Genomic DNA, 22,370 nt, shown 5'->3' on the forward strand with positions numbered 1-22,370 from the left:
GAGCCCGATGCGGGGCTTGATCCCAGGACCTTGAGATCATGACCTGAGCCTAAGGCAGAGGCTTAATCCATGAGCCACCCAGGCGCCCCCCGAGAGTCTCTTTAATAAATAGACAGACTGGACACCTACATGCCAAAGAATGCAACTGGACTCTTACACTATACACAGAAAGAGACTAAAAATGGGGTAAAGACTTAAATGTAAGTCCTGAAACCATAAAACTCCTAGAAGAGAACACAGGCAGTAAGCTCTCAGACACTGGTCATAGTGATATTTTGGGGGGCTCTGTCTCTTCAGGTAAGGACAATGAAAGCAAAATAAACAAATGTGATGATGTCAAACTAGAAGGCTTTTGCACAGTGAAAGTAACCTTCAATAAAATGAGAAGGCAGCTTAATGGGAGAAGATATTTACCAATGTCATATGTAATAAGTGGTTCATATCCAAAATATATAAAGAACTCATAAAACCCAATATTTAAAAAAAAACAACTGTTGATTGAAAAATGGTCAGAAGATCTGCACAGATATTTCTCCAAAGAAGACATCCAGATGGCCAAGAGACACACGGAAAGATGCTCAACATCACTCATCGTCAGGGAAATGCAGATCAAGACCACAGTGAGCTCTACCACCTCACGCCTGTCAGAATGGGTAGTATCAGAACGATAAGAATAACAAGTGTTGGTGGAGGAGTGGAGAAACGGGAACCCTTCTGCACTGTGGGTGGGAATGCAAATTGGTGCAGCCACTGTGGAAAACAGTATGGAGGTTCCTCAAGCAGTTAAAAATAGAAATACCATATGATCCAGCAATTCCACTTTTGGGTATTTATCCACAGAAGATGAAACAGCGATTTGAAGAGATACATGCACCCCCCTGCCCACTGCGACGTGATTTACAACGGCAAAGCTATGGAAACACCCAAAGGGTCCACTGATAGATCAATGGATAAAGAAGATGGGGGAGAGTCATTCAGGGGAATATCGTTCAGCCATGGGAAGGATGAAACCTTGCCATTTGTGACACCATGGAATAAGTGAATTCATACTAGGTGAAATAAGCTAGACAGAGAAAGACAAATGCCATATGTTTCCACTTAGACGTGCAACCTAAAAACAAAACAAATGAACAAACAACACAGAACAGGGACAGACTCATAGACACAGAGAACAAACCGATGGGTGCCAGAGGGGAGGGACTGGAGAGATGAACAAGACAGGTGAAGGGGATTAAGACATACAGTTTTCCAGCTATAAAATAAACGAAGACGGGGGATGTAAGGTACAGTGTAGGGTAGAGTCCATAAGATGGTAACGACTTTGTAAGGGGACAGATGGCAACTAGACTCACTATGGCGACCATTTTGTAATGTACATAAATGTTGAATCACTATGCTTGAATGCTTGAAACTAATAGGATATGGTATGTCAATTATCCTTCAATTTCTTTTTTTTTAATTTTTAAAAAATGTTTAATTTTTTATTAAAAATTATTAGCCCCAGGGGTACAGGTCTGTGAATCACCAGGTTTATGCACTTCACAGCACTCACCATAGTATCCTTCAATTTAAAAAATGTGTTCTGGACACACCGTGGAATACTATTCAGCCTTTAAAAAAGAAGGAAATTCTGCCATATGCAGTATGGATGAATCTTAAGGACATTATCTTTTTTTTAAGATTATTTGAAAGAGAGAGAAAGAGAGAGAGCACGAGTGGGGGAAAGGGCGGAGGGAGGGGGAGAGAGAGAATCTCAAGGAGACTCCACATTGACTCAGGGCTTGTCCCAGGACCCGAGCCAAAATCAAGAGATAGACGCCTACCCCACTGAGCCACCCAGGCGCCCCTAAAGGACATTCTGTTGAGTAAAAGAAGCCAGTGGCAGACAGAGAACTGCAGGATTCCACTTACATGAGCTGTCTAAAATAGTCAAGTCCAAGAAATAAGTACGAAGAGATAGAGCGGAATGATGTTGCCAGGGGCTGGGGGAGGGAGAAGATGGGAGTTGCTGATCAACCCACATAAAGGGTCAGTCAAGCAAGATGAGCAAGCTGTTGAGCACGTTTTGACCTGTGGACACAGAACAGATCTCACGCGAAGGCTTCTGACCACACAACACCAGACAATTTTAAATACTAGCAAAAGGAATGAAGGGGCTGGATCCGCCGCGGGGGGTGGGCTGCGTGGGGAACGGGAGGGAGCACCTTTGAAGAAGTTGACAGCAAAACCGGCTTTGTTAATGGATCCGTCAGAGACGAACTTGAGCCAGAGGCGGCTGGACGTGCTCTTGATGTCGTCGGGCTTCTCGTAGCCACAGTAGCGTCCGATGAGGGTGCTGCTCTCACTGTGCCCATCACGCACCTCCAGGTAGTCGTAGGCACAGCTGTCGTGGCGCTCGATCTGAGGGTTGGGGCTCGGTCAGCAGGGGGAGGGGCGGTTGCCAGGCCCAACACCTGGAAGCCCACGAAGAGGTGTGCCTGACCTACCTCGAAGGACTGGAAGGTGAGGCCCACGTGGAAGCCTTCAGACACCTGGATCCGCCAGATGCAGACTTTGCTGGGCCGGTAGTCGTCAGGGTAATTGGGTGACTGGATGTGGCCATTGTCCTTTTTCACATCTCCCCCACAGATGGCTTCGGGGACACAGAGCGAGGTCAGTTAGGATGCTCTGCCCAACTCAAGAGCCCCTCTCTCCCCCTCCTCCAGACCTTCCCACAGGCCTCCCCGATTCTCAGTGCCCCCGGGGCCTGGCCAATCCCACCAGGATCTCTGCTTCCTCCCTCATGGGCCCTCAACCTTGCCCCTGGGGTGCCAGGAGCAAGCAGTTCTGGGATGCCCGGGGACCCCATATTTGACTCCTCCTGTCACTCTTCCTCAGTACCTTCATAGACGGCAAAGAAGCCCTTCCCGACCCAGTTGCTGCTGCTGCGGAACTCCACCCAGAGGCGGCTGTCAGTGGAGACAATGGGCTCGGGTAGTTTGCCCCCACAGAAGCGGCCTGTGCAGACAGTGTGGACAGAGGGCAATGAGGCCTAAAGCAGGTCATTCTCACCTCCCTGCTCCAGGAAGCCAGTTCTGCTGCTGCAGGGGGCTCAGGGGCTCTGGCCCTGCTCTGCACTTGGCACGAATTCCCAAGACCCTGCAGCTGGTCTGAGTCTGGTCCAGGGCCTAGCATGGACCTAGCATGGCCTTGAAGAGCCAGAGAGTACTAGACTTCTAGAGGGTTCTGTGCACCTGTGGGATGGAATATGAGTTCAGGGAGGAAAGGGGCTCCTCACGATAACTAGCTGTATCTGTGTTTTATTTACTTTTTTTAAAGGAACATTTACCGCCATTACTGTTCTCATTTGATCTCCATGCAAACAAGTAATCACCAAGAATGAACACAGTTTTCTTTGGACATTACTAATGTTTTCATCTGACCAAATGCAAGAGATGTCAGAGGACCCCAAGGAAATCCTAGAATCCAGGGACTGGGTCAGAAAATGTCCCCTTTGAAATAAACCCTGACAAGAATCCGTGTCAGCAGACGGGGCTGGCCATTTGTGGAATTCTTGGTAGTCAAGAATCAACGAGGGATGACCTGCGTGTTCCAAATAAGATTGGGTGTTGCCCAACCTTCGGCAGGGGACAGAGGGTGCTGACCTAGGAATGCAAGTTACGAGAAAGTAAGTGGAATCTTGGAAACCTTTCCACATCTGCAGGAGGAAGTGTTGTAATGACAGCTGCTTTGGGTGACTAATAAGAAGTATTCGAATATCATAAAGAGATGGATAGCGATGATTCATCAGCCTGCTTCAGGCCGGGCTGTGGAACAAAGGTTCTAACGCTAATGGGCAGTCCTGGGCAACTTAGGAGTATGTCCAGATTGGAGGAGAATTCACACAGCTCCTCAGGCTTGAAGGAAAAGCCTCTCTTAGCCCTAACTCCATGCCATTAAAGCATCTTCTGTCCCGTGCTTCTGAATACTCACCCCCTGCTTACTCACCACTCCCCTCACCAACAAGGGACAAAGTATCCTGTGCAAGCAAGTGGGGGCCACTATTCCAGGTGGGGAGCCCCCACAGTGTGCCAGGCTACCCTGTGGGCACCCTTAAGCCAGACCTTGCAGAGAGAGAAAATGGAGCCTCTGAAAGTGCCCAGATGAGGAGGAGAGCCTGGAGCTGGGGAGTTGTGCCTGTCTCTCTCCCTGTGTCCACTTGTATGACTCCCGCGACCCACACACTAAGCTTTACCCCGGCAGGAGGCCCAGAAGCCCGTACCGAGGACTCTGAGGTCCAGATTGGGAAAGGGACTTAGTGATAGAGCTAGAAGGCACTAGTTCTGCCAGGACTCTTGGCTCCCACACCAGGGTGGCCAGATCACCCTTGGCCAGGCTTTGGGTTTCAGCAGAGGATGAAGAAACTGTGATTTAAGTAGTTCTTAAGAAGGAATTAGCCACATCAAACTGAAAGCTTTTGCATAGTGAGGGAAACTGTCAACAAGACAAAAAAGCAATTCACTGAATGGGAGATGATATTTGCAAATCATACACTGCCACAGCCACAGAGGAGGCGGGGAAGGGGTGGGCTCCTGCGTTACCTCGGAGGGGCGCCTTCCTCCAGAAGCCGTCCCGGACCTCCACATAGTCATACCAGCACAGGCGGCTGCGATACAGATCCATGGACGTGAAGTTCAGAATGATCTAAGGGACATGGGAAGAGGAGGAGAGTTACGCAGCTCCCTACGCCTCACCAGCCTCGCCTGCCAGCCCATGGTGGGGGCCTGCCTTCCCCTCTGTGAATAGTGGAGAGGTCCCGAAAATGAGCTCCGGGCACAGAAACGTCCCTCCTCTCCCCAGTTGTCTGCCAATGACGGCCAGCATCCTTCTCAGACATCCTGGTTCTCAATATATGTAGCCTTGTGGAATCTAATAAGTAAAATGTCTCATTTTTCTTATTCCCTTCGAGAGGAGCCATTGCTTCCGCCTTGACCCAGCTCTCCTCCCGGTCAAGTTCAGTAACACGAATCCAGCACCTTTAGAGGAATGCCGCCTCAGTGGGAGGTGTGTGGGTATCGGGGACTCTGAAATGGGAATGAAGGGTCCAGAGAGGAGAGGCAGAGAAGAAGGGCTGAGTCACTGTGGTCACATATATATTGAACAACGTTCCCAGGCAGGGGGCCATCCTAGCGGCTGAGGGGAATACCGGGTCCGAATGCTTCCTGTGAACGGGTTTCAGGTCTGTCCCTGTCAAGGGGCTTAGGGTTCAGAAGGATATATACATCTGAAAATCTCACTTAGTAAAAAAACTCAGACTCCACACACATGGGCCTGAGCTGGGATGTCACCTCTGCATTTCCCGATGTGAGTCCTTGGGTAAATCACCCAAGCTCTCTGACCTCAGTGGCCCCGAGCATGATCCGAGGAAAGAGCACGTCACCCTGACATGGGAGCTCATCGCCACTGCCCTGAGTGCCTCCTGAGCATGAACTCCAGCTGGTCACATCACACTGGAGGGACGTTTGACACTTTGGTAATGTCCAACTCTCCCCTGCAGGTACACATACTAATAGGTAGAGAAGCTCACTGACCAGAGGGAAATTGCTTTAGTAGTTTCCAGAATGTGCCCCAAAGCCTCTTGTTTCTTTAGAGTCCAACAAGCAGGGAACTCCAGGGAACGGTTCGCTGTGACCTAAGGGATGTGTCCAGTGCCCCCCGGGGCCCACATGTTAGATCTAGCTGGCTTCCCTGCTGGAGGAAAAGAAAATAAGGAGATCTGTCTCCCCTTTGGCACATGGCTGAGTTAGAGGCAGGCAGAGCAGAGGCGAGAATGAAAATGATCCCAAAGCAGGCACTGGCGACCGTGGTCCATAGCCTGTCATCAAAGCTGTGATGGTCAAGGTTCAGGGAAGAGCTCTGGCTCGCTGTCACTCCCTGACACGGACCCCTTCAGAATGTTCGGTGATTTCCACATCCACCTAGATGATGCTTCCCATTTCCTGGCCTCTCCGCCATGACCTCCTCTCCCCACCTCTTCTTCACACATGGCACATCATGCCCTAGACCTTGTTCTCACCAATAACTGTGCCTCCTCCCACAGAAGCTCAGCTTCGAGGAGCCTACCGTCCGGCCATGTGCCCCCATCTGTCCTCACTCACTGCTCTCTACGGAGTCCAGCAACCCTTCCAATTCACCAGGACCGTCAGCCAGAGCCTATGGGGTTTTCCTGCCTTCTACCTTCACGTACTCACATCTCTCCTTGCCTAGCTTGGGACCCACACCCATCCTACTTCTCTTCTTTTGATTTGTAACATGGGCTGAAATGTGTTTGTGTTTGGGGAAGTTTTTCTTAATTGTGGTTCTCTGGGATGTAACCAAACAAGCCCAGGTCTGGAAAAGTGCCTATATTACTCTCGATGATTGTTACCAGTCATCATGAGAGCTATTGTTATTATCCAGATAGAAGTCCTCATATTTTGAAAAAACTGATGTTGAAAATCTGGCTCTTGCTCTGGAGACAGTGTGCCCAACATTTTATCTTTCTAGAAAATGCCTGAAATAGGACACAGAGGAAGTGGCAAAGACCGGCAAATCCATGGTCTAACTTTATCATTACCTCCTTGCAAAGGACCTCAACTTTCTCCTCTTCCTGAAAATCCCTGATTAAATCCAACTTCTACCTATTCTGTGCCTCTTCCCAGATGGTCAAATGTAGTGGCTAGAGGAAATACAAGCACATTGACTGTCTCCCTTGAAATGTGAGACTGACTGGCCCTTCGAGCTGCCAGGCCCACCTTTTACAGCCTCCCCTTCTCTCCTCAAACCACCCGTTCCCCTTCTTGACTCGCGGTCCTGGCCCTGCCATCAACTTTTTCCAAGATTAGTTCAGTAGTCCCTACTCTTGATACTACCTCTCACCACAGCAGGCCTTTCATGATGAAACCGGATCTTATCTCCCCACTGCTCAAAATCCTTTAATGCATGTTATTCAGAGTAAAATCCAAAGTCTTCTCCATGTCCTCTAAGGCCATCTGTGGTCTAACACCCTGCTATCTCTCCCCACAATACCCTCCTTGCTTACTTGGCTGTGGCCACATTGGCCTTGCTGGTCCTCAAACATACCAAGCCTGCTCCTGCCTCAGGGCCTTTGCATTTGCTGCCTAGAAGCTCTTCCCAGCTATCTGCCCAAAGTGTTCCCTCATTTCCTGTCCATTTCTCCTCCAACTCACCTGATGTGAATGAGGCCTTCCCACATGCAATAGTAATCCCCACTTCGCTCCTTTATCTCCTACTGCTGCTTTTCTTCATGACATCGATCACCATCTAACTTACTGCGTTTACTTTTTATTTGCTTGCCTGTCCCCCAACCCTGCCAAACCGTAAACCCTTCAAGGCCAAGAATTTTAATTCACTACAGAATCTTTGGTTCATGGCATGTAGGAGTTGCTTCATAAATACTTCTTGAATAGAATTTTGCTTTTAGGAATCTATTTTACAGATACGTTTGCCCCAGTGCATAAAGATCTAAATCTTGAGATATTTACTGTAGTGATTTTAGTTAATACTAGAAACTTATAAAAAGCTAAAATGAAACATCCAACAGTGAAGACCTACAGGGGATGGCCGAGCAGTGAAGAGAAATGGGGATGACAGCATGCGAAGCGGCCATGAACATGCCTGAGGTAGAAGTTGATTTGTGGACACGGAACCCTGACCACAATTAACTGTTGAGTGAAAAGAAGGTACCTGAGACCATATATCCATACACACATGCACACAAACGTACTCAAAAGGGTCTGCAAGGACCTAGCAAGTGTTACTCATGCCTAGTTGCCTCTGAAGAGTGGGATTTGAAGGAGAATCCAGGGGAGAATATCCACTTTTTACCTTAGGAATTCTTCTATTTTTCAAAATTCTTACAGCACGGATACATCATCCTTCTATCTGACAAATAACAAAACTCTCTTTTAAGAAGTTGCTGGATGGAAGAAGGAAAGCAGAGGGCCCAGGGAGAGAGCTCTGGCTCTTTAGCTTACACCCCTCACCATGATTCCATGTGGCCTCCCCGGGTCTGCCAATCAATTTGGTCAGCAGCTGGGCTAAGAACAGCAGCAACTTTCCCGTCATCCTCGGGAACAACTCTGGCTCTGTTCGGGGCGGATAAATTCACAGCCTCAGAGGAGACCACGCCCAGCCAGCACTGTCCCAAAGGGCCCACCCGAGACCTCCCACGGGGCAGGAGGAACCCGCGGTCGCCTCACTCAGGAGGAAGAGACCTGTGCTGGCGGTTAGGGTCACCCTCCAGGGAGGCACGGCCATGGCTATATTGAGACCAGAGCTGTCTAATTAAGTGTCGTAACAGCTTCTGTCATGTGGAAACAGCTGTGTTCTGGTGGCAGGGGCACTGCCCTTGGCCAAAGAAAACCTGGCCTGCTCCACCACTTCCTGGCTGGTGACTCTGGGCCCGTGGCCTGATTTCTTTGTAACTCGGTGTCTTTGTCTAAAACGTGGAGGCGAGCCTGAGGAGCTGGGGGATTAAATGAGATAAAGTGTGCGGGGTCTCCAAGTGCACCCTGCACATGGGAGGTACGCATCACGTTTGTGGGCTGCCGTCAGGGAGCAACTGGGACAATATGTCGACTCCTGGGGACCCACGGCCTGGCTTCTGTCTGCCTTGCTGGACCGCTGAGGTCCATCATTTCACACCTCTGGGCCTCCATTCCCTTCTTTGTAGGATGGCAATGGTCATAGATCTACCTCACAGGACTCAGGGAGCTAATATACGTAAGGTTTGTAACACTGACGCATGTAAGAGTCACACATACAATGTACATACAGGCCACACATATATACTACAGTGTACGTCACTCAAAAAAAGTTAATTTCACTACTGGAGCTGAGTTTGCCTAAGATTTTGAACTTTGAAATGGGTTCATTCCAGAAACTGGAAGTAGAGGGAGGCAGATGGGGGATGTGGAACCTGGGGAGGTTGACCAGGGATTTCTCCGTTAACAGAATGATAATAACAGCTAGCCTCGATTGAACCCCCACCACGTGCTAGGTGCTGCTCTAAGCACTTCACGTACATGAACTTGTTTAATCTTTGTATCATCAGCCCCCTGATGGAGGCACTACCACCAGGCCCACGTTACAAATGGGGAAACAAAGCCCAGAGTGGTTAAGCAACTTCCCCGAGATCATATATCCAGTAAACAGCACAGCAGACCGGAGTCAGACCCAGACACTCTTCAACTCTGGCTCTTCAACTCACACCCTGAACCACCACTCCATGTGGCCTCCCCAGGCCCGCCGCTCGATTTGGCCGAACAGTTGCGCCAAGAATGAGGGTCAGCTTGGCCTTCGCCTTCAGAGCCCCACGCCCTTCAGCACGGGGAAGCAGGAGCTCAGGGGAGGGTCCCGCACGGGCCTTGCCAGAGGAGGGAGGGCTCCCCTCTCCCAGCTGGGGGATGGGAGGTGGGGTTCAGAGAAGACATGACAGAGGAGGCGGGATCTGAGTGGGAACTTGAAGAACGGGAAGGTTATCACAAGGCAGGGATGGGAATGGGGGTGGACACTACTGCCAAATCCAAAAGACATTTTCAGTTCTTATCTTCTCGGCTTCTTTGCGACAGTAGATCGTGATCTCCTAAAACCACTTTCCCGCTCAGAAGGAGCTGGGTTCGTGGTTTGAGAGACACTGTCAGTCCTCTTTGGAGCAGCTGCTAATGACGCACAGTGTGGACACTTGGGGGTTCTAAAAGAAGGCTTCCAACCGGGCTCTTTCTTCTCTGACTGACATATCCCTGACTTGCATAACCATATAAGATAAAATGCACATATCACGCGTACTTTTGGCAATAAGCAGAGAAGTGGAGAGCGAGTGAAAACAACCTCTCAGCCCAGGAGAGACATCAAAGTCCACCCCTGAACAGCGGCGGGTTTATCCCAGAGTGACTGTTGAAAGAGCATAGACTTTGGAGTCGGGCAGTCCTGGAACTGAAGGCTGGTTCCACCACGACTGCCTGTGTAAATCTGGGCAGAGTTCTGACTCCCTCGTCCATACCTGAGAGATGACAGCCCCTGCGTCACGAAACAGATGAGAGGAATAACGAGGTCATGCACACGAGATGCCTACTACTCTGCCTGGCACATAGTGGACGCACAGCGAGGAATGGCAGCTGTGGCATCACGATGCCATCCTCCCTAGCTCCCCAGCCTCCGAGAGCCCTTCAAGGGCACCTGTCCCCCGGGGGTCCATCTCTGGCTCACTTACGACTCTACAACTGCATCCAGGACTGGGAGCGAGTTTTACTTTTGCTCTCTCTGCAACCACACACTGATGAATCTGGAATTTTTCTCTGTAGCCTTCTTCTCTCCCTGGAGCCCCAGGCAGCCCTCTGAAAAGGGCTGGAGAGTCTCTGGGGAGTTGTAGAGGGAAGAGGCTCCAGGCACAGAGAGGCTTCTGCGGCCCAGCCATGTGTCTACTGGAGACTTGGACCAGCCCATGCCAGCTCAGAACCGCAGGGAAGGAGACGGATCCTGACCAAGTTGTCATATCCTTACTGACTGAGCAAATCTTCTGAACAGGAAAGACGGCAATATTCTACCCTACTCTATGTTCCCGGAGCCGGGCCTACCTCGTGCCTCTTTCCGTCCCCCTGTGCTGGGCGAGCAGTGTGCACAAGGGTCTGGGGAAGAACACTTTAGCAATTGTTGATACGGGGCAAGGCTTTAGAATACCCACTACTGTAATCATGGATTTTTGTGTCGTAATCCAGTTTCTTGGGCCAGCTCCTTGATTTTCCCAAGTCTGTTCTCTCATATGCAAAACGGGAATGACATGAGCACCAGCCGAGAATGTCACTGTGTTAATTACAAGACATAACACATAAAGAATTTAACACATGCCTGGCCCATCATGCGGTCAATAACCGTTAGTTGTTTTTATTGTTATCCGCTGTGAGATCTCCAAAGGCTGCAGCAGTGGAGACCTCTGGCAGAAGGATCAAGGAAGCCAGGGCATGCTCCGAACGAGGCAGCAAAAAGGACAGCAATATTTTAAGTTCAATTCAGAATTTAAAAAAAAAATAATAATAACAAGGAGGGGATGGGTTGACTTTTCAAGGTGGGTGACAGAATTTTAACTGAGAGAGGTGATGGAATTACTCAACTCTCAACAGAAGTCTAGCACAAATGAGAATGATCTTTCAATTGCGAAAAATAAAATAAGCACAGTTTGGAAAGGAAATGGAAACCGATTCATATTGGAGGAGAGTCGGGGAGCACCTCTTTAAACTGGCTTTTGCCTCTAGGCTCAAAAATGACATCAGAGGACACTCAAATAACTTACAGATGTGATCAGTGTCTGTAATCTTGAGAGCTCAGAACAAAAGCTTTGCCAATTTTCAAAAGGGGGGGTGTGTGTGCGCACGCATGCGTGCCTGTGTTAGAAGGAGGGTTTGGAGTGAATTTTAGGAATTGCAAACCACTGAGTTGAATGTCAATCCCCAGTTAAACAGACAGTCTGCCACCATTTAGAAAGGAGACACTTGAATCCTAGGAACCAGTTCAGGTTCACTTGAAACAAAGTATCAGACAAATGTCACTTCCATTTGAAAAGGCGTTTTACCATCTACTACCGGTAGATTTGATTTGGTAAGGCAGTCTGTCTACCTAGTCAGTGTTCAGCAACTACTTCCTGTACCAGGAATATGAAGATGACAAAAGCATGGTCTGAGAAGCTCACTTCCCAGTCAACAAGGCAGTGACTCATGGCTGGTTGGTAGTGATATTAAGGGGTGTCATAGCCAATGGAATAACTCTGCCCAAAGTCTGCCAATGAACCATGTCAGCTCAGAAAAGGATCTTGGATCTGTGTTGATTCGTGCCATGTTCAGTGTTTCGGTCAAAGACCAGGTTCCAAAGACCCAGAAGACATGCTCATCGACAATTCGGGACAGAGTACGAGGGACAGCTACCTGCTGAACGGAGGATTCCACATGGTCCTGAGAGCTGCTGGACTGGACAACAGGACCAGGAACGAAATCTAGCTGGGCTCCATACTGTACAAGTACATTAAGTGCCATGTTCCAATCAAGGGAAATAAAGTCTTAACGCTGACTTTTGGAAACAGTCAAAATGCATGGAAGGACATGGGAAGTGCAGGGGTGGGTGAAGGGTCCAGATTCCACGTGAAAACCCTGTGGGTGAGCCTGAGAAGCCCTCAGAAAAGTGCCTCTTGTGTAGCAAGGGCTCTCTGTGATCCAGCCATCCCTTACAAGGATGGCTAGAAGCCCCTCCTCGAGGCAGTGCTCCTTTTTTTATGGGGTGAATGGGTCTACGTCTCCCAGGTAGGTCATTCACAGCCACAATGGACTATGCTCTCCTACTCTGGGGTCCTGGCAGAGGAGGAGACGCTCGGTTACCTTCTCCCCGGGTGTGACTGAGATACGCCATACGCAGTGCATGTGGGCGGAGTAGCCATTGGGGTACTCGGGGGAGGAGAAGTTGCCTGTGCTGTCTTGTAGGGTCTCTCCGCAGGCTGTCAAGGAAAGGAAATGACTGAACTGCTGGCTGCAGATGCGCAATCCCCCCCAGCCTTCTGGCTTCCCACCCTGAACTCTGGCATCCTTTGACGGGGAGAAGAATGTCTGAGAAGGGGAGGAAGTCCGGGGTGGTCCTGTCCCTTTAAGATCCACTCCCTGCTCCTCACATATAAGCTCACAGGTCTGACCTCTTCAGCCTAGTGCTGCAGGATGCCCTGTTGTCAAGGCAACAGGGTTTCCAGAGTAAAGGTCCAGTTCCTTTGGTGGGCCTCGCTCTACCCTACTCCTGAGAATTGCGCTGCTAGCCCTCTTTACTGCTCCGACTGCCCTATTCTCCCAGAGCCCCAGAAGGTGGGGCACCACCCAATCCCAGCCCCTGTTTGGTTCCTTATCTTGAACAGTGCCCCTGCCTGGGTGTTCCCACCCCCAACACCAGGCAGCCTCTGGCCTTCCCTAAGACTTATGGCTTTAGCCTCCTCAGACCCAGGCCCTGGCCACTGGCTGCCTCGGGGCTCTGTCCTCCACCCCTCCCTGGCCCGTCCCTCCCCGCCCCGACCTGGGCACTTGTAGAGCTTGCGGGCCTGGGCGATGTCCCCCTTGCTGAGCCGGGTCCTTTGGCCGATGGGAGGTTTCACCCCATTGACCTCGTACTTGGGAACAATGGTGTCCAGGAAGATGCCCCTGAGGAGGAAAAGCCCGACCTGGGTGAGAGTCTGATGGAAGGACGGGTGACGTGCCTGTGTGCACCCAGGTCACGACCCTGCCAGAGCCCAGACATTCCTCCGTAGGGTCAGGGACGGGTGGAAATATCTCACCCTGTCATTATGCTGCCCACTGACCAGCAGCCACCCTGCTCCGTGGCAGCCACACGGCTGGAGCCTGGGGGAGCCCCAGGAATACTCTGGGAGTTCAGGGACGCAGGTTCCACATGCCTTGGGGACCTGTTGGTGCTCTGGCTCAGTCTGGGTGCAGTGTCCAGCATCAGGAGATCTACGGACCCCGGCTGATCATGTGGCCAGCCTCTCCCAGTCCTTGCTCCGTAGCCCCTCGTGCTAACCCTCTCTTGGGACTGCCAGGGCCCGCACTCATCCTGCTGCTACAGGCTGCTCTTGACAAGTTCCGCCCTGGCCAGACCAGACCCTGGGGAAAGCCCCATGACTCCTAATCCATCAGTGCCTCCTGTCCCCCCTGAATTCCTGCCTGCTAAGTCCTGGGTGTTGCTATCTGGGAGGAGCAGGGCGAAGGAAGCAGGCGGCCCTCCACCTCCCCAGGGTCCCTGACTCACACCCAGTTGGGTGGAACTCGGCAGGGGGGAGGGTGGGATGTGGTGGGAAATGTCCAGGGGAGGTCTGTGGCCATCGTGGGGGTGGCGGATGACCTCACCACCCTTCCTCCTGTCTCTGTTCCCTCAGGTCTGGAGGCAGGGAGACTGAGGAGGGGCTGGGACAGAACAGGAGAGCAGACAGAGGATGAGGAAAGAGCCAGGCATGGGAAAGGCCAGGCCGGGAAGGGGAGCCTGAGGAGGAGGCGGGAGGGGCCTTTTCCCACACTTTGCTAAGGAGAAGCTGTGGGGGCCAGAGGCTGGGCCACTACCTCAGGGGGTTCTGGCTGTGATTTCTGGGAATGTGGGCCCAGGAAAAGGAGTAAGTATGCATGCACTTGTGAGCAGGAGAGAGAGGCTAGTGCAGGGCAGGAGGAAGCCTTTGTACAAATTAGCCAGTTACAAAAAGGCAGACTGATTAGAAAGGATGACCCCAGTGAGAAAAATATGCCTCTTTGGGCTGAAAGATGAGGGAAAAGCTCAGCTCCCTTGGGCTGATACAGCTCTGGGGCGACGGCATTTATCTAGGCGGCCAGTAGAGTGGCTGGATTTTCAGCCTGCTGGGCCAGGTGCTCTCAGTTACATGGTACTAGGCTTTGTGAGTCCCGGCAGGGCCATGGACCCAGCATGGAAGAGGACAGCAGGGCAGGTAGCTCCCACGGGTCCTCTGCTTGGGGGCTGCAGCCACCAGGAAGTCCATGCTTGTCCTTGCCCAGTCGGGCAGCCTAGTGCAAAATGAGAGGCCCAAAGAGAATGGCCTACAGGGGGCGGGACTGGGCTGCCCCAGAGGAGGCCAGGCCCCATCTCTCACCTGGAGAACGTGTTCCGGGCATAGTGCATGATACTGTCAAAATCATAGGTCTCCCCCAGGGACTCCACCTCCTGGAGCTCCATCTTCAAGAAGTTATACTCCTGCCCTGCGAAGACCAGGAAAAAGGTGTGGGGGGTAGGCGGGGTGGGTCTGTGTGGGGTGCAGTGCCACATTTTCAGGGTGGGGTTCTCCCTGCATTTGAGAGGTGCCCCCCCTACCTGGGGGTCCGGGGAGTGGCCAAGGGAAGTCTAGGGGTAAGGGTAGGTCTCTAGAAGAGTCTGTCCAGCAGAGGGGCAGGGTCAACGAGGACTGGCTGGAGGGAAGGCTCAGGGAGTATGGGAAGGAAGCACTCATTTCTAGAACCATAGGGAGATGTGAGCCGGGAAGAGTGGAGGAGGCCTGGGAGGGAGGAAGGAAGCAGGATGGGAGGGGAGGGAGGTAGCCTGGAGAAACAAGAAAGAAAAAACCCTTAGAGGAGAGACTAGGCAAAGGGCAGAAGACTGAGGAAAAGTGAAGAGAAAGGCTGAGATGGCATGGGGGATGTGCCAATTCCCTCCACCAAATCCCCGCCACCCCAGGGCAGCTGGGCTCTGGCTTGCCCGATGGCCTCTCATCCAGGACCAGGATCTCTCCCAGCCCCCAAGCAGCTCTATAACTGATCAACCGTGTCAGAGCTGCCCCTGGCAGGGAGCAGAAGCCTCAGGGCTGGGGTCTGGACAAACCTGGGCCCTGGACAAGGGCTGCCCACTAAGCTGACCAAAAGCGATGGCTCCAGGCAGCAGCTCTCACCCCCACCAGAGGCCCTGGAGCGTGGGGCCCCCCGGGGCTGCTGCGGCACACAGCTAGGCACCAAGGTCAAGGCGCTACCTGGCTGGATGTTTTCCCGCACGATGGAGACGTGGCGGTCCCGGTCTGGCCTCGTGTGTTCGTGCCAGAAGCCGATGACATGGCCCAGTTCGTGGACAACGATGCCGAACTTGTCACAGTTCTTGCCGATAGAGATGGCCTGTGGGCCTCCGCCACGGCGACCCACGTAGGAGCAGCACCTGGAGGGCGGGGCCAGCTCAGGGGGGCGGTCCCGAGCTGGGGGAGTGCATCCACTCAGGGGCCGGGCGAGGCTGCCAGGGGGGCGGGGGAGCGAGGCGCGGGGGAGGGGCCTGAGCGCAGGATGCCCAGGCTGTGTGCAGGGGTCATAGCCACATCAGGGCCGCTCCTGGGGAGATGTCCCAGGGCAGGGGTGGTGGGGGGAGACAGGTGACGCAGTGTCAGGTCCCGCTGGGGCAGCAGCAGTGCCCGGGGCAGAATGTAGGTTGGGATGACGGCCGAGGGTGCAGCGCCCAGGGGCCCCTGCTCACCCGCAGGGTCTGTAGGTGAATACGATGTAGCTGTCCTCATCAGTGCGCTCCAGGAAGGTGACACAGGTATGCTTCTCCCAGTGCCTCATGGCTTGCCGGAAGACTGCCCTCTGGCTACCTGCCAGGATGAAGGGGATCACAGGGTCCAGCTGGGCCCACGCACTATTAGAGTGTCAGCCTGTTGTTGGACAGGTACACAGAAGGTACCACTCCTATCCCTACACGTGACCAGCTGCCCCACGGTCAGGTCCAGACGCAGGCTTCCTCCCTCCCCCGTCCCCCATAATCACACTCACCAGTGAAGTTTCCCCCAATGACAAAGGGGATGACCCCATCTGGCCACACTCGCTCTGGTCTGGATGTGGCCGCCCGCCGGCTCCGGGACCTGCCCCTCCATCTCCCACGGCTTCTCCTCTGCAGCTGCCCACCAGTGCTCTGGCAGTCGAGGGCAGAGGAATTTCCTGGGGTTGGAAGACAGAGACGTTGGTAGCAAGTGAAAGAAGGGGTGGCAGGGGAGACAAATTATATAATCTATCCTCATTTTGGGGGGATTCCATATTCGCCCACTCACTAAAACTTATTTGTAATCCCCAAATCAATACCGTCCGTTTTCTCATGGTTATTCGCCGACCTATGCAGAGCCGGGGAGAAGAGCATGAGTCACCCACATGCCCACCCAGCTCAGATGGAACAAGGTGACGCTGTCAATAAGTATCCTTTTTAGAGTCTTTTTAGTGCCACTCTTTTTTTTTTTTCCTTGCATTTGGGGGCTTTTTGTCGGTGACTTCGCTGTTTAAAATGACTTCCGTCCACCCCGATGGTGCTGAAGCACTGTCATGCCGTCTGGTGTCCCGAGAGCTAGAAGGATTTCATGCGCTTTATGGAGAACATACATGTGTGTTACAGAACCTTCATTTGGTCATGGGTCAGAGGGCTGTAGCCATGGCTCCATGTTAATGAATTCACTATGTGTTAAACCAGGGGTCTTTTTGTTTTTTTTTTTAAGATTTTATTTATTTATTTGAGAGAGAGAGAGAGAGAATGAGAGAGAGAAAGCATGAGAGGAGAGAGGTCAGCGGGAGAAACAGACTCCCTGCTGAGCAGGGAGCCCAATGTGGGATTCAGTCCCAGGACTCCAAGATCATGACCCGAGCCGAAGGCAGTCGCTTTACCAACTGAGCCACCCAGGCCCCCGTAAATCAGGGGTCTTTAAACAGAAACACACGTACACATAAGACGGCGTTACAAACCGATCAGTTGATGAAAATCATATGACAAGAGGCTGGCAGGAAGCGAACACTGTGTTTCTCCTAGGAGTGATGAATGGCTTAGGGTCGCGAATTCAGTGTTCACAGAGACTTTATGGAGCAAGGTTGTCCAATAGCTCTATTCATAACTACCATGGAGAGCGAGGATTGAGCATAACTGAAAAGGAAAACCATGGTGTACTAATTTCCTAGGAACTGCAGGGGGCTTGGGACTAGGAAATGCTTCCTTCTCACCTAATAAGACTTCCTCCTTGTGGAGCATACGGAACTTGATGTCTTTAAGTGTTCCCAAATGCACGTTCTCCTGTGACATAGTAGCTTTCTGGGGTGCACTGGGCAAGTGTCACTATGTATACTGGACAGATGAGAAAACTGAGGCCAAAGATTTGCCCAAAGTCACCTGGTGGGTTCGTGATGGGCCCTGGCACTCCAACCCCTCCCTTCTGCCTGTACTGTCTGCCGGTCCTCTCTCAGGCCCAGGAAGCCTTTCCAGTTATCAAGCCACCATGTCACCCTCCAGGGCCAGCTCTGTACAGCTGCCCATGCCACAATCCTCCCTCATGGGGAGAGGGCAACTGCCTGAGCCCCGCAGAGTGTAAGCTGAATGGGCTCCAAGTGAGAATCCCCATCTCTGGCAGGTGGAGAGCTCCCTGGAGGCAGCACCACGTTCCAGAGCAGTGACAAGGCTGGACAGAATGGAAGCAGCCCATGCCCTGACTCCTCCTCTTCTCTCACCCATTCCCAAGGGCCACATGGGTTGCTAGCTGCTTGGGCCACACTCAAGGGTGAAAAGGACTCGTCCCTGACCTTGAAAAGCTTTGAGTCCAGCAGGGAAGATAGACATATTAAAAAAAAAAAACAAAAACAACTATTGAAATATGGTTCACTGACATGGTCAACAGAGAGTGGAGGGATGATCAGGGAAGGTTTCCCCAGCGAAGCTCTGGAGATGGGCTTGGAAAGATGCATAAAGGCTTGCAAAGAGGGAGCACGAGAAGCCAGAAGGGGTTGGGGTGTTGAGTGAAAGAGCCTCAGATTTGGGGTGAGAAGGCTTGGGTTCCTATCCCAGCTCTGCCACTGACCAGCTCTGTGATCGTGAGCAAGTCATGTTACCCCCGTGAGCCTTAGTTTCTGTATCTGCAAGGCAGGGCTTGTCCTGACGCCTACCTGCGCAGGTGGCTGGGGACAGTTAAGTTAGATAATGTTTTTGAAAGTCCTTTGTCAACTGTAAGCAAAAAGAATGTCAGGTCTAGCTCCCAGGTTTGTCTACACTTGCTGTTCCTCTGGGGAAGGGATGAAGCTATCCCAAGGGAAGACAAGCCATTATGCTGGGTTCAAGCTCATAGCCTCTGTCCTGAGAGACCCTGGCTGGGAAACAGGGAGGTTCCTTGTTTCTCCAATTCTGGAACCCATTTCTGGGACATACGAGGGCCAGCCTATACCCAGCATACCTGCAGTTTTGACGGAAGACCTGTGGGTTGCCCGCTGCCTAAGATCCACAGCCTGCTGCGCCTGGAAGGCCCTGAGGTCCTCCTCATCCAGGGCGATGTCCCCAAGGAAGGCAGCTAGAGAGAAAAGAAGAGGCCAGGGGGAGTTAATCCTTCTACCCAGCACTGACAGCCTCCACCCCAGGGGCTCCCTTATAGCAACTTTCGTCCTCAAACGCCTTCTGAGGAAGAAGGCTGTGGGGGACTGGCTTTGAGGCTCCCTCAGGAGACTCATGCTCACTCTGGAGTTGGGAATCCTGCAAAGCTGATACCCACGCCCTACCAGAGGAAGACACAGTCATGTCACTTTGCCCATCACTCTGTAGCGAATACTTAGTAAGCACCTTCCGTGCACCAGGCACCACTCAAGTGATGAACCAGGTAGAAAAGGGCCCTGTTTGTGGAGAGCGAACCTTTGACAATATGCAAGGAAACAAACACTGAACTCAAGAGCGGTGATGGGTGCCATGGAGAAAGCAGAAGGTGGTCAGATAACAGTGTCTACTCGGTGGGCCCAGACCCTTGGCGCTGTGCTGAGCCCACGGTATCCACTCAGCAAATGCAGTTTCAGTTAGAAGGAGGAGAGGATGTGAATAAGAACAGAGCAGAGAGACGCATCAGGGAAAGCAGGACACAGAGCAGGAGCTGCCCAGCTAGGAGGAAGTTGAACCGTTCTCAAGGGACTCCTATTCTGAGTCTCAGGGTCCCTTCTCTGGAGCAAGAAGGGCGGGTGGTTGGGGGGACAGAGCCCCCTGAATAGGCCATTTTGATCTCCGGACCTGGGGAGAGATGTGTTTGGAGAGATGGGCTAAACAATTTGCCTGTCTTTTGAGAAGTCGGGAGCAGGAGGACGCTGTGGTGCTGAGTGCTCTGGAAGGAGCTCGGAAGCAGCTTCATGCTGGGCTGGGGGAGGCGGGAGGCTGAACTGGATGGAGCTGGAGCACAGAGCCGCTTCCCTGAAGCTCCACCCATGGCAACATCTGCTTCTCATCCTGAGTGCTACACAGGCCTGGCGGCAGCATTACACAAATTGTTTTAACCTTGAGGCCTTGCACACAGGTTTCTCCACCCCAGATGGCCTGCTGGGTGGACACACACACACACACACACACACACACACACACAAACACTTCATCCTATGCAGAATCAGACACACGGTGACATCCACAACCATGCCCTCAAACACAAAGCAGCGTAAGCCACAGAGACGTGCTCCCTACCTCCCGCCCCCCCCCCAGCAGCGCCTGCACTGCCTGCACCGCCCTGCAGGTGGAAGGCACTCCAGAATGTTTGTTCGAGTGGGGCATCACGTCGATATTCTTTGGGCCTGCAAACACATACTCTGATGCAACCTAGACCTGGATCGACGGAACGTGGGAGTCCCTCTAGCAGTTATCCAGGCCACAATTCCATTTTACAGATGTGGAAACTGAGGCCTGAAAGGGAAATGGTCTCCCAACTGCTCGTCATTGGGGAGGCTGGATGCATAACTCGGGCCTCCTGATTCCCAGTCTAGCACTCATTGTATTCAAGTGCATTATTGCTGTAGAACCCATATTGTAAATACACACAGAAATAGACACTCACGCAGACACACACAACCACACACACACAAAATACAGTCATAGACGGTTCTATAACACGTATGTGCACAAGCTCCAAGGCCCATAGACGAACTGCGAGCTCCAGACCCAGGAAGCTGGTCATGGTAGCCATAAGGACACTCTATGTAAAGGCTGAAGTCTACATTGTGCTTCCCAGCTGACAAAGTGCTTTCCCATTAACAAATTCACTTGACCCTGGCCCACTCAGGCCATGCCCATTAAATCATACTCCACCTGTCCATTTGCCCAGGAGTGTACAGTTACAGACTCTTTGAGAGAAAACCTCATGGCTAGATTCTGCCCCACCTCCCTGACTTCAGAAATCACAACCCTTGGGCCTAAGAAGGGAAATGACTTGCCCAAGGTCACCAGCTGGTAAGTGGCCCAGAATCTATTCCACCACAGGAGAAAGATTCTTTTCTGTAAAACGTCATCTTTGGGGGCCTTGGCTTGGCAACTGATGGGACAGCAACAGGAGATGTTTCTCAGCTGACCCGCAAAGCTCACAGGATGAGAGGTACACTCTGAGAGGCAAGGCCAACATTCACAAAAGCACACGCACGCTACACGAATACCCTCACACCTTTACACGCTTTGCACAGACACTGGCATCTCCAGGCTCACGTGCCCACACCTACGGGCATCATCATATACACATGTAGCTGGACATTTAGATTCATCTTTGGACATCGCAGCAAAAAGCAAAGTCTTTGTAGGCAGACAGACCTGTCTTTGAATCCCAGCTTGGCCCCTATTAGTTGACAAGTCACATAAACTCCTCTAAACCTCAATTTTCTCCTACATAAAAAGGAGCTAACAATAGAATCCGTCTCCCAGGATGATGGAATGAAATAAGCATGTGAATAAAGTGCCTAGCACAGAGCCTGGAGCACAGTAAGCACCCACTAAATGGCTCCTATTAATCTTAACCCCAAAACAGCCTCGTAAGCTCAAGATCAGCTCTCTACTTCCTAAAGGCATATCGGTTCACCCCCATTGGGCTCCTGGTTGAGTGAAGCCCCAGAGTGCTCAGAAGCAGAACCTTGAATTCCAAGCACAGAGCACACGGAACCGTGCTGGTCTATGAGACCAGGGCAGTGTGGGGGGCAGGGCAAGTGGAAGGCGGGACAGGCCCTCGGCCGGCCAGAGAGCCCTTCTGCCGAGCGGGCGTCCTGTGGTGGGGAATGTCATGGCTGAAGAATGTGTGGGAACAGAGTGGGGGTGGGGAGACATGGGGTGGGCAGGCGTTGAGTCTGAAGGCCCTGCCCATTTGGGATTCCCCCACAGGGAAGCTCTTGGGAATCTGGATGGCTGAGAGTCCAGGACAACCCCCCACCCCCTTACCCGGAAGGAAGTCCTGGGGTCAGGGTCAGGGTAGTAGCTGTTTTCAACACAGGATCAAAAGTTTGTTTTGTTTTCTGGCTATAAACCAGCCAGGAGCCCTCGTGGCCACTCCATAGCCAGGCTGGGAGCAGGCGAGGAAAGAGAAGAGTAAGGTGGACTTCATGTGCCCATTCTCTAGGCGGGCCTCTTGACTGCAGAGTCTCCTCCCCAGGGATGCGGCAAGGCATCCCCGTCTGGGGGAGAGGGAGAGGAGCTCGCCAGTGTGATGGCGCCCCAATGCCACGTGCATAGGGCATACGCATGTCCCATCACACAAATGCAGCTTCTGGCTGGAGGAGAACGTTCTCAAGCTCCCACAGACTCGCGCGTGTACTTAATCACAGCTGTGTGCTGCTACACAGGCGCGTATTTGCACGCCTCCTGATGTGCACTCGGAGTACCCACATGCACAGTTGAAGGGACTTGCCCAGAAAGCAGGGGGACACCCACAAATGTGCCCACTCTCTTGACTACTTCCTTGTGCAAGCCCTCATATATTCAAACACACAGCTAATTCCATGTATACATTTCACAGCCCAATACCCCCTAAGGGAGAAGGGCACCCTTAGAAATGAATGGGGGTGGAGAGAGAGAGACAGAGAGATGAGCTGATTCCT

At 52.1% G+C, this 22,370-nt stretch overlaps 1 protein-coding gene across 5 annotated transcripts in view; it reads right to left on the reverse strand.

The window, feature by feature from the left end:
• The window catches only part of LOC111156717 (bone morphogenetic protein 1), a 42,083-nt gene that overhangs the window by 15,979 nt on the left and 3,734 nt on the right, over positions 1–22,370 (reverse strand). For 2 of the 5 annotated variants that reach the window (XM_022517780.1, XM_022517797.1), the window contains exons 2-12: positions 18,734–18,844; positions 16,308–16,481; positions 16,012–16,129; positions 15,524–15,702; positions 14,657–14,762; positions 13,081–13,205; positions 12,405–12,520; positions 4,581–4,683; positions 2,881–2,997; positions 2,487–2,632; positions 2,205–2,400 (exon numbers count right to left, since the gene is read on the reverse strand). In XM_022517780.1, the coding sequence (XP_022373488.1) occupies positions 2,205–2,400; positions 2,487–2,632; positions 2,881–2,997; positions 4,581–4,683; positions 12,405–12,520; positions 13,081–13,205; positions 14,657–14,762; positions 15,524–15,702; positions 16,012–16,129; positions 16,308–16,481; positions 18,734–18,844 (1,491 nt within the window). Of the gene's footprint in view, positions 1–2,204; positions 2,401–2,486; positions 2,633–2,880; positions 2,998–4,580; positions 4,684–12,404; positions 12,521–13,080; positions 13,206–14,656; positions 14,763–15,523; positions 15,740–16,011; positions 16,130–16,307; positions 16,482–18,721; positions 18,845–22,370 lie in introns of those variants that run through there. The other 3 variants (XM_022517765.1, XM_022517772.1, XM_022517789.1) reach the window with 3 other exon arrangements.

The sequence above is a fragment of the Enhydra lutris genome, unplaced genomic scaffold (genome assembly GCF_002288905.1).
Source record: "Enhydra lutris kenyoni isolate GAN:26980312 unplaced genomic scaffold, ASM228890v2 scaffoldscaffold3, whole genome shotgun sequence".
NCBI lineage: Eukaryota > Metazoa > Chordata > Mammalia > Carnivora > Mustelidae > Enhydra > Enhydra lutris.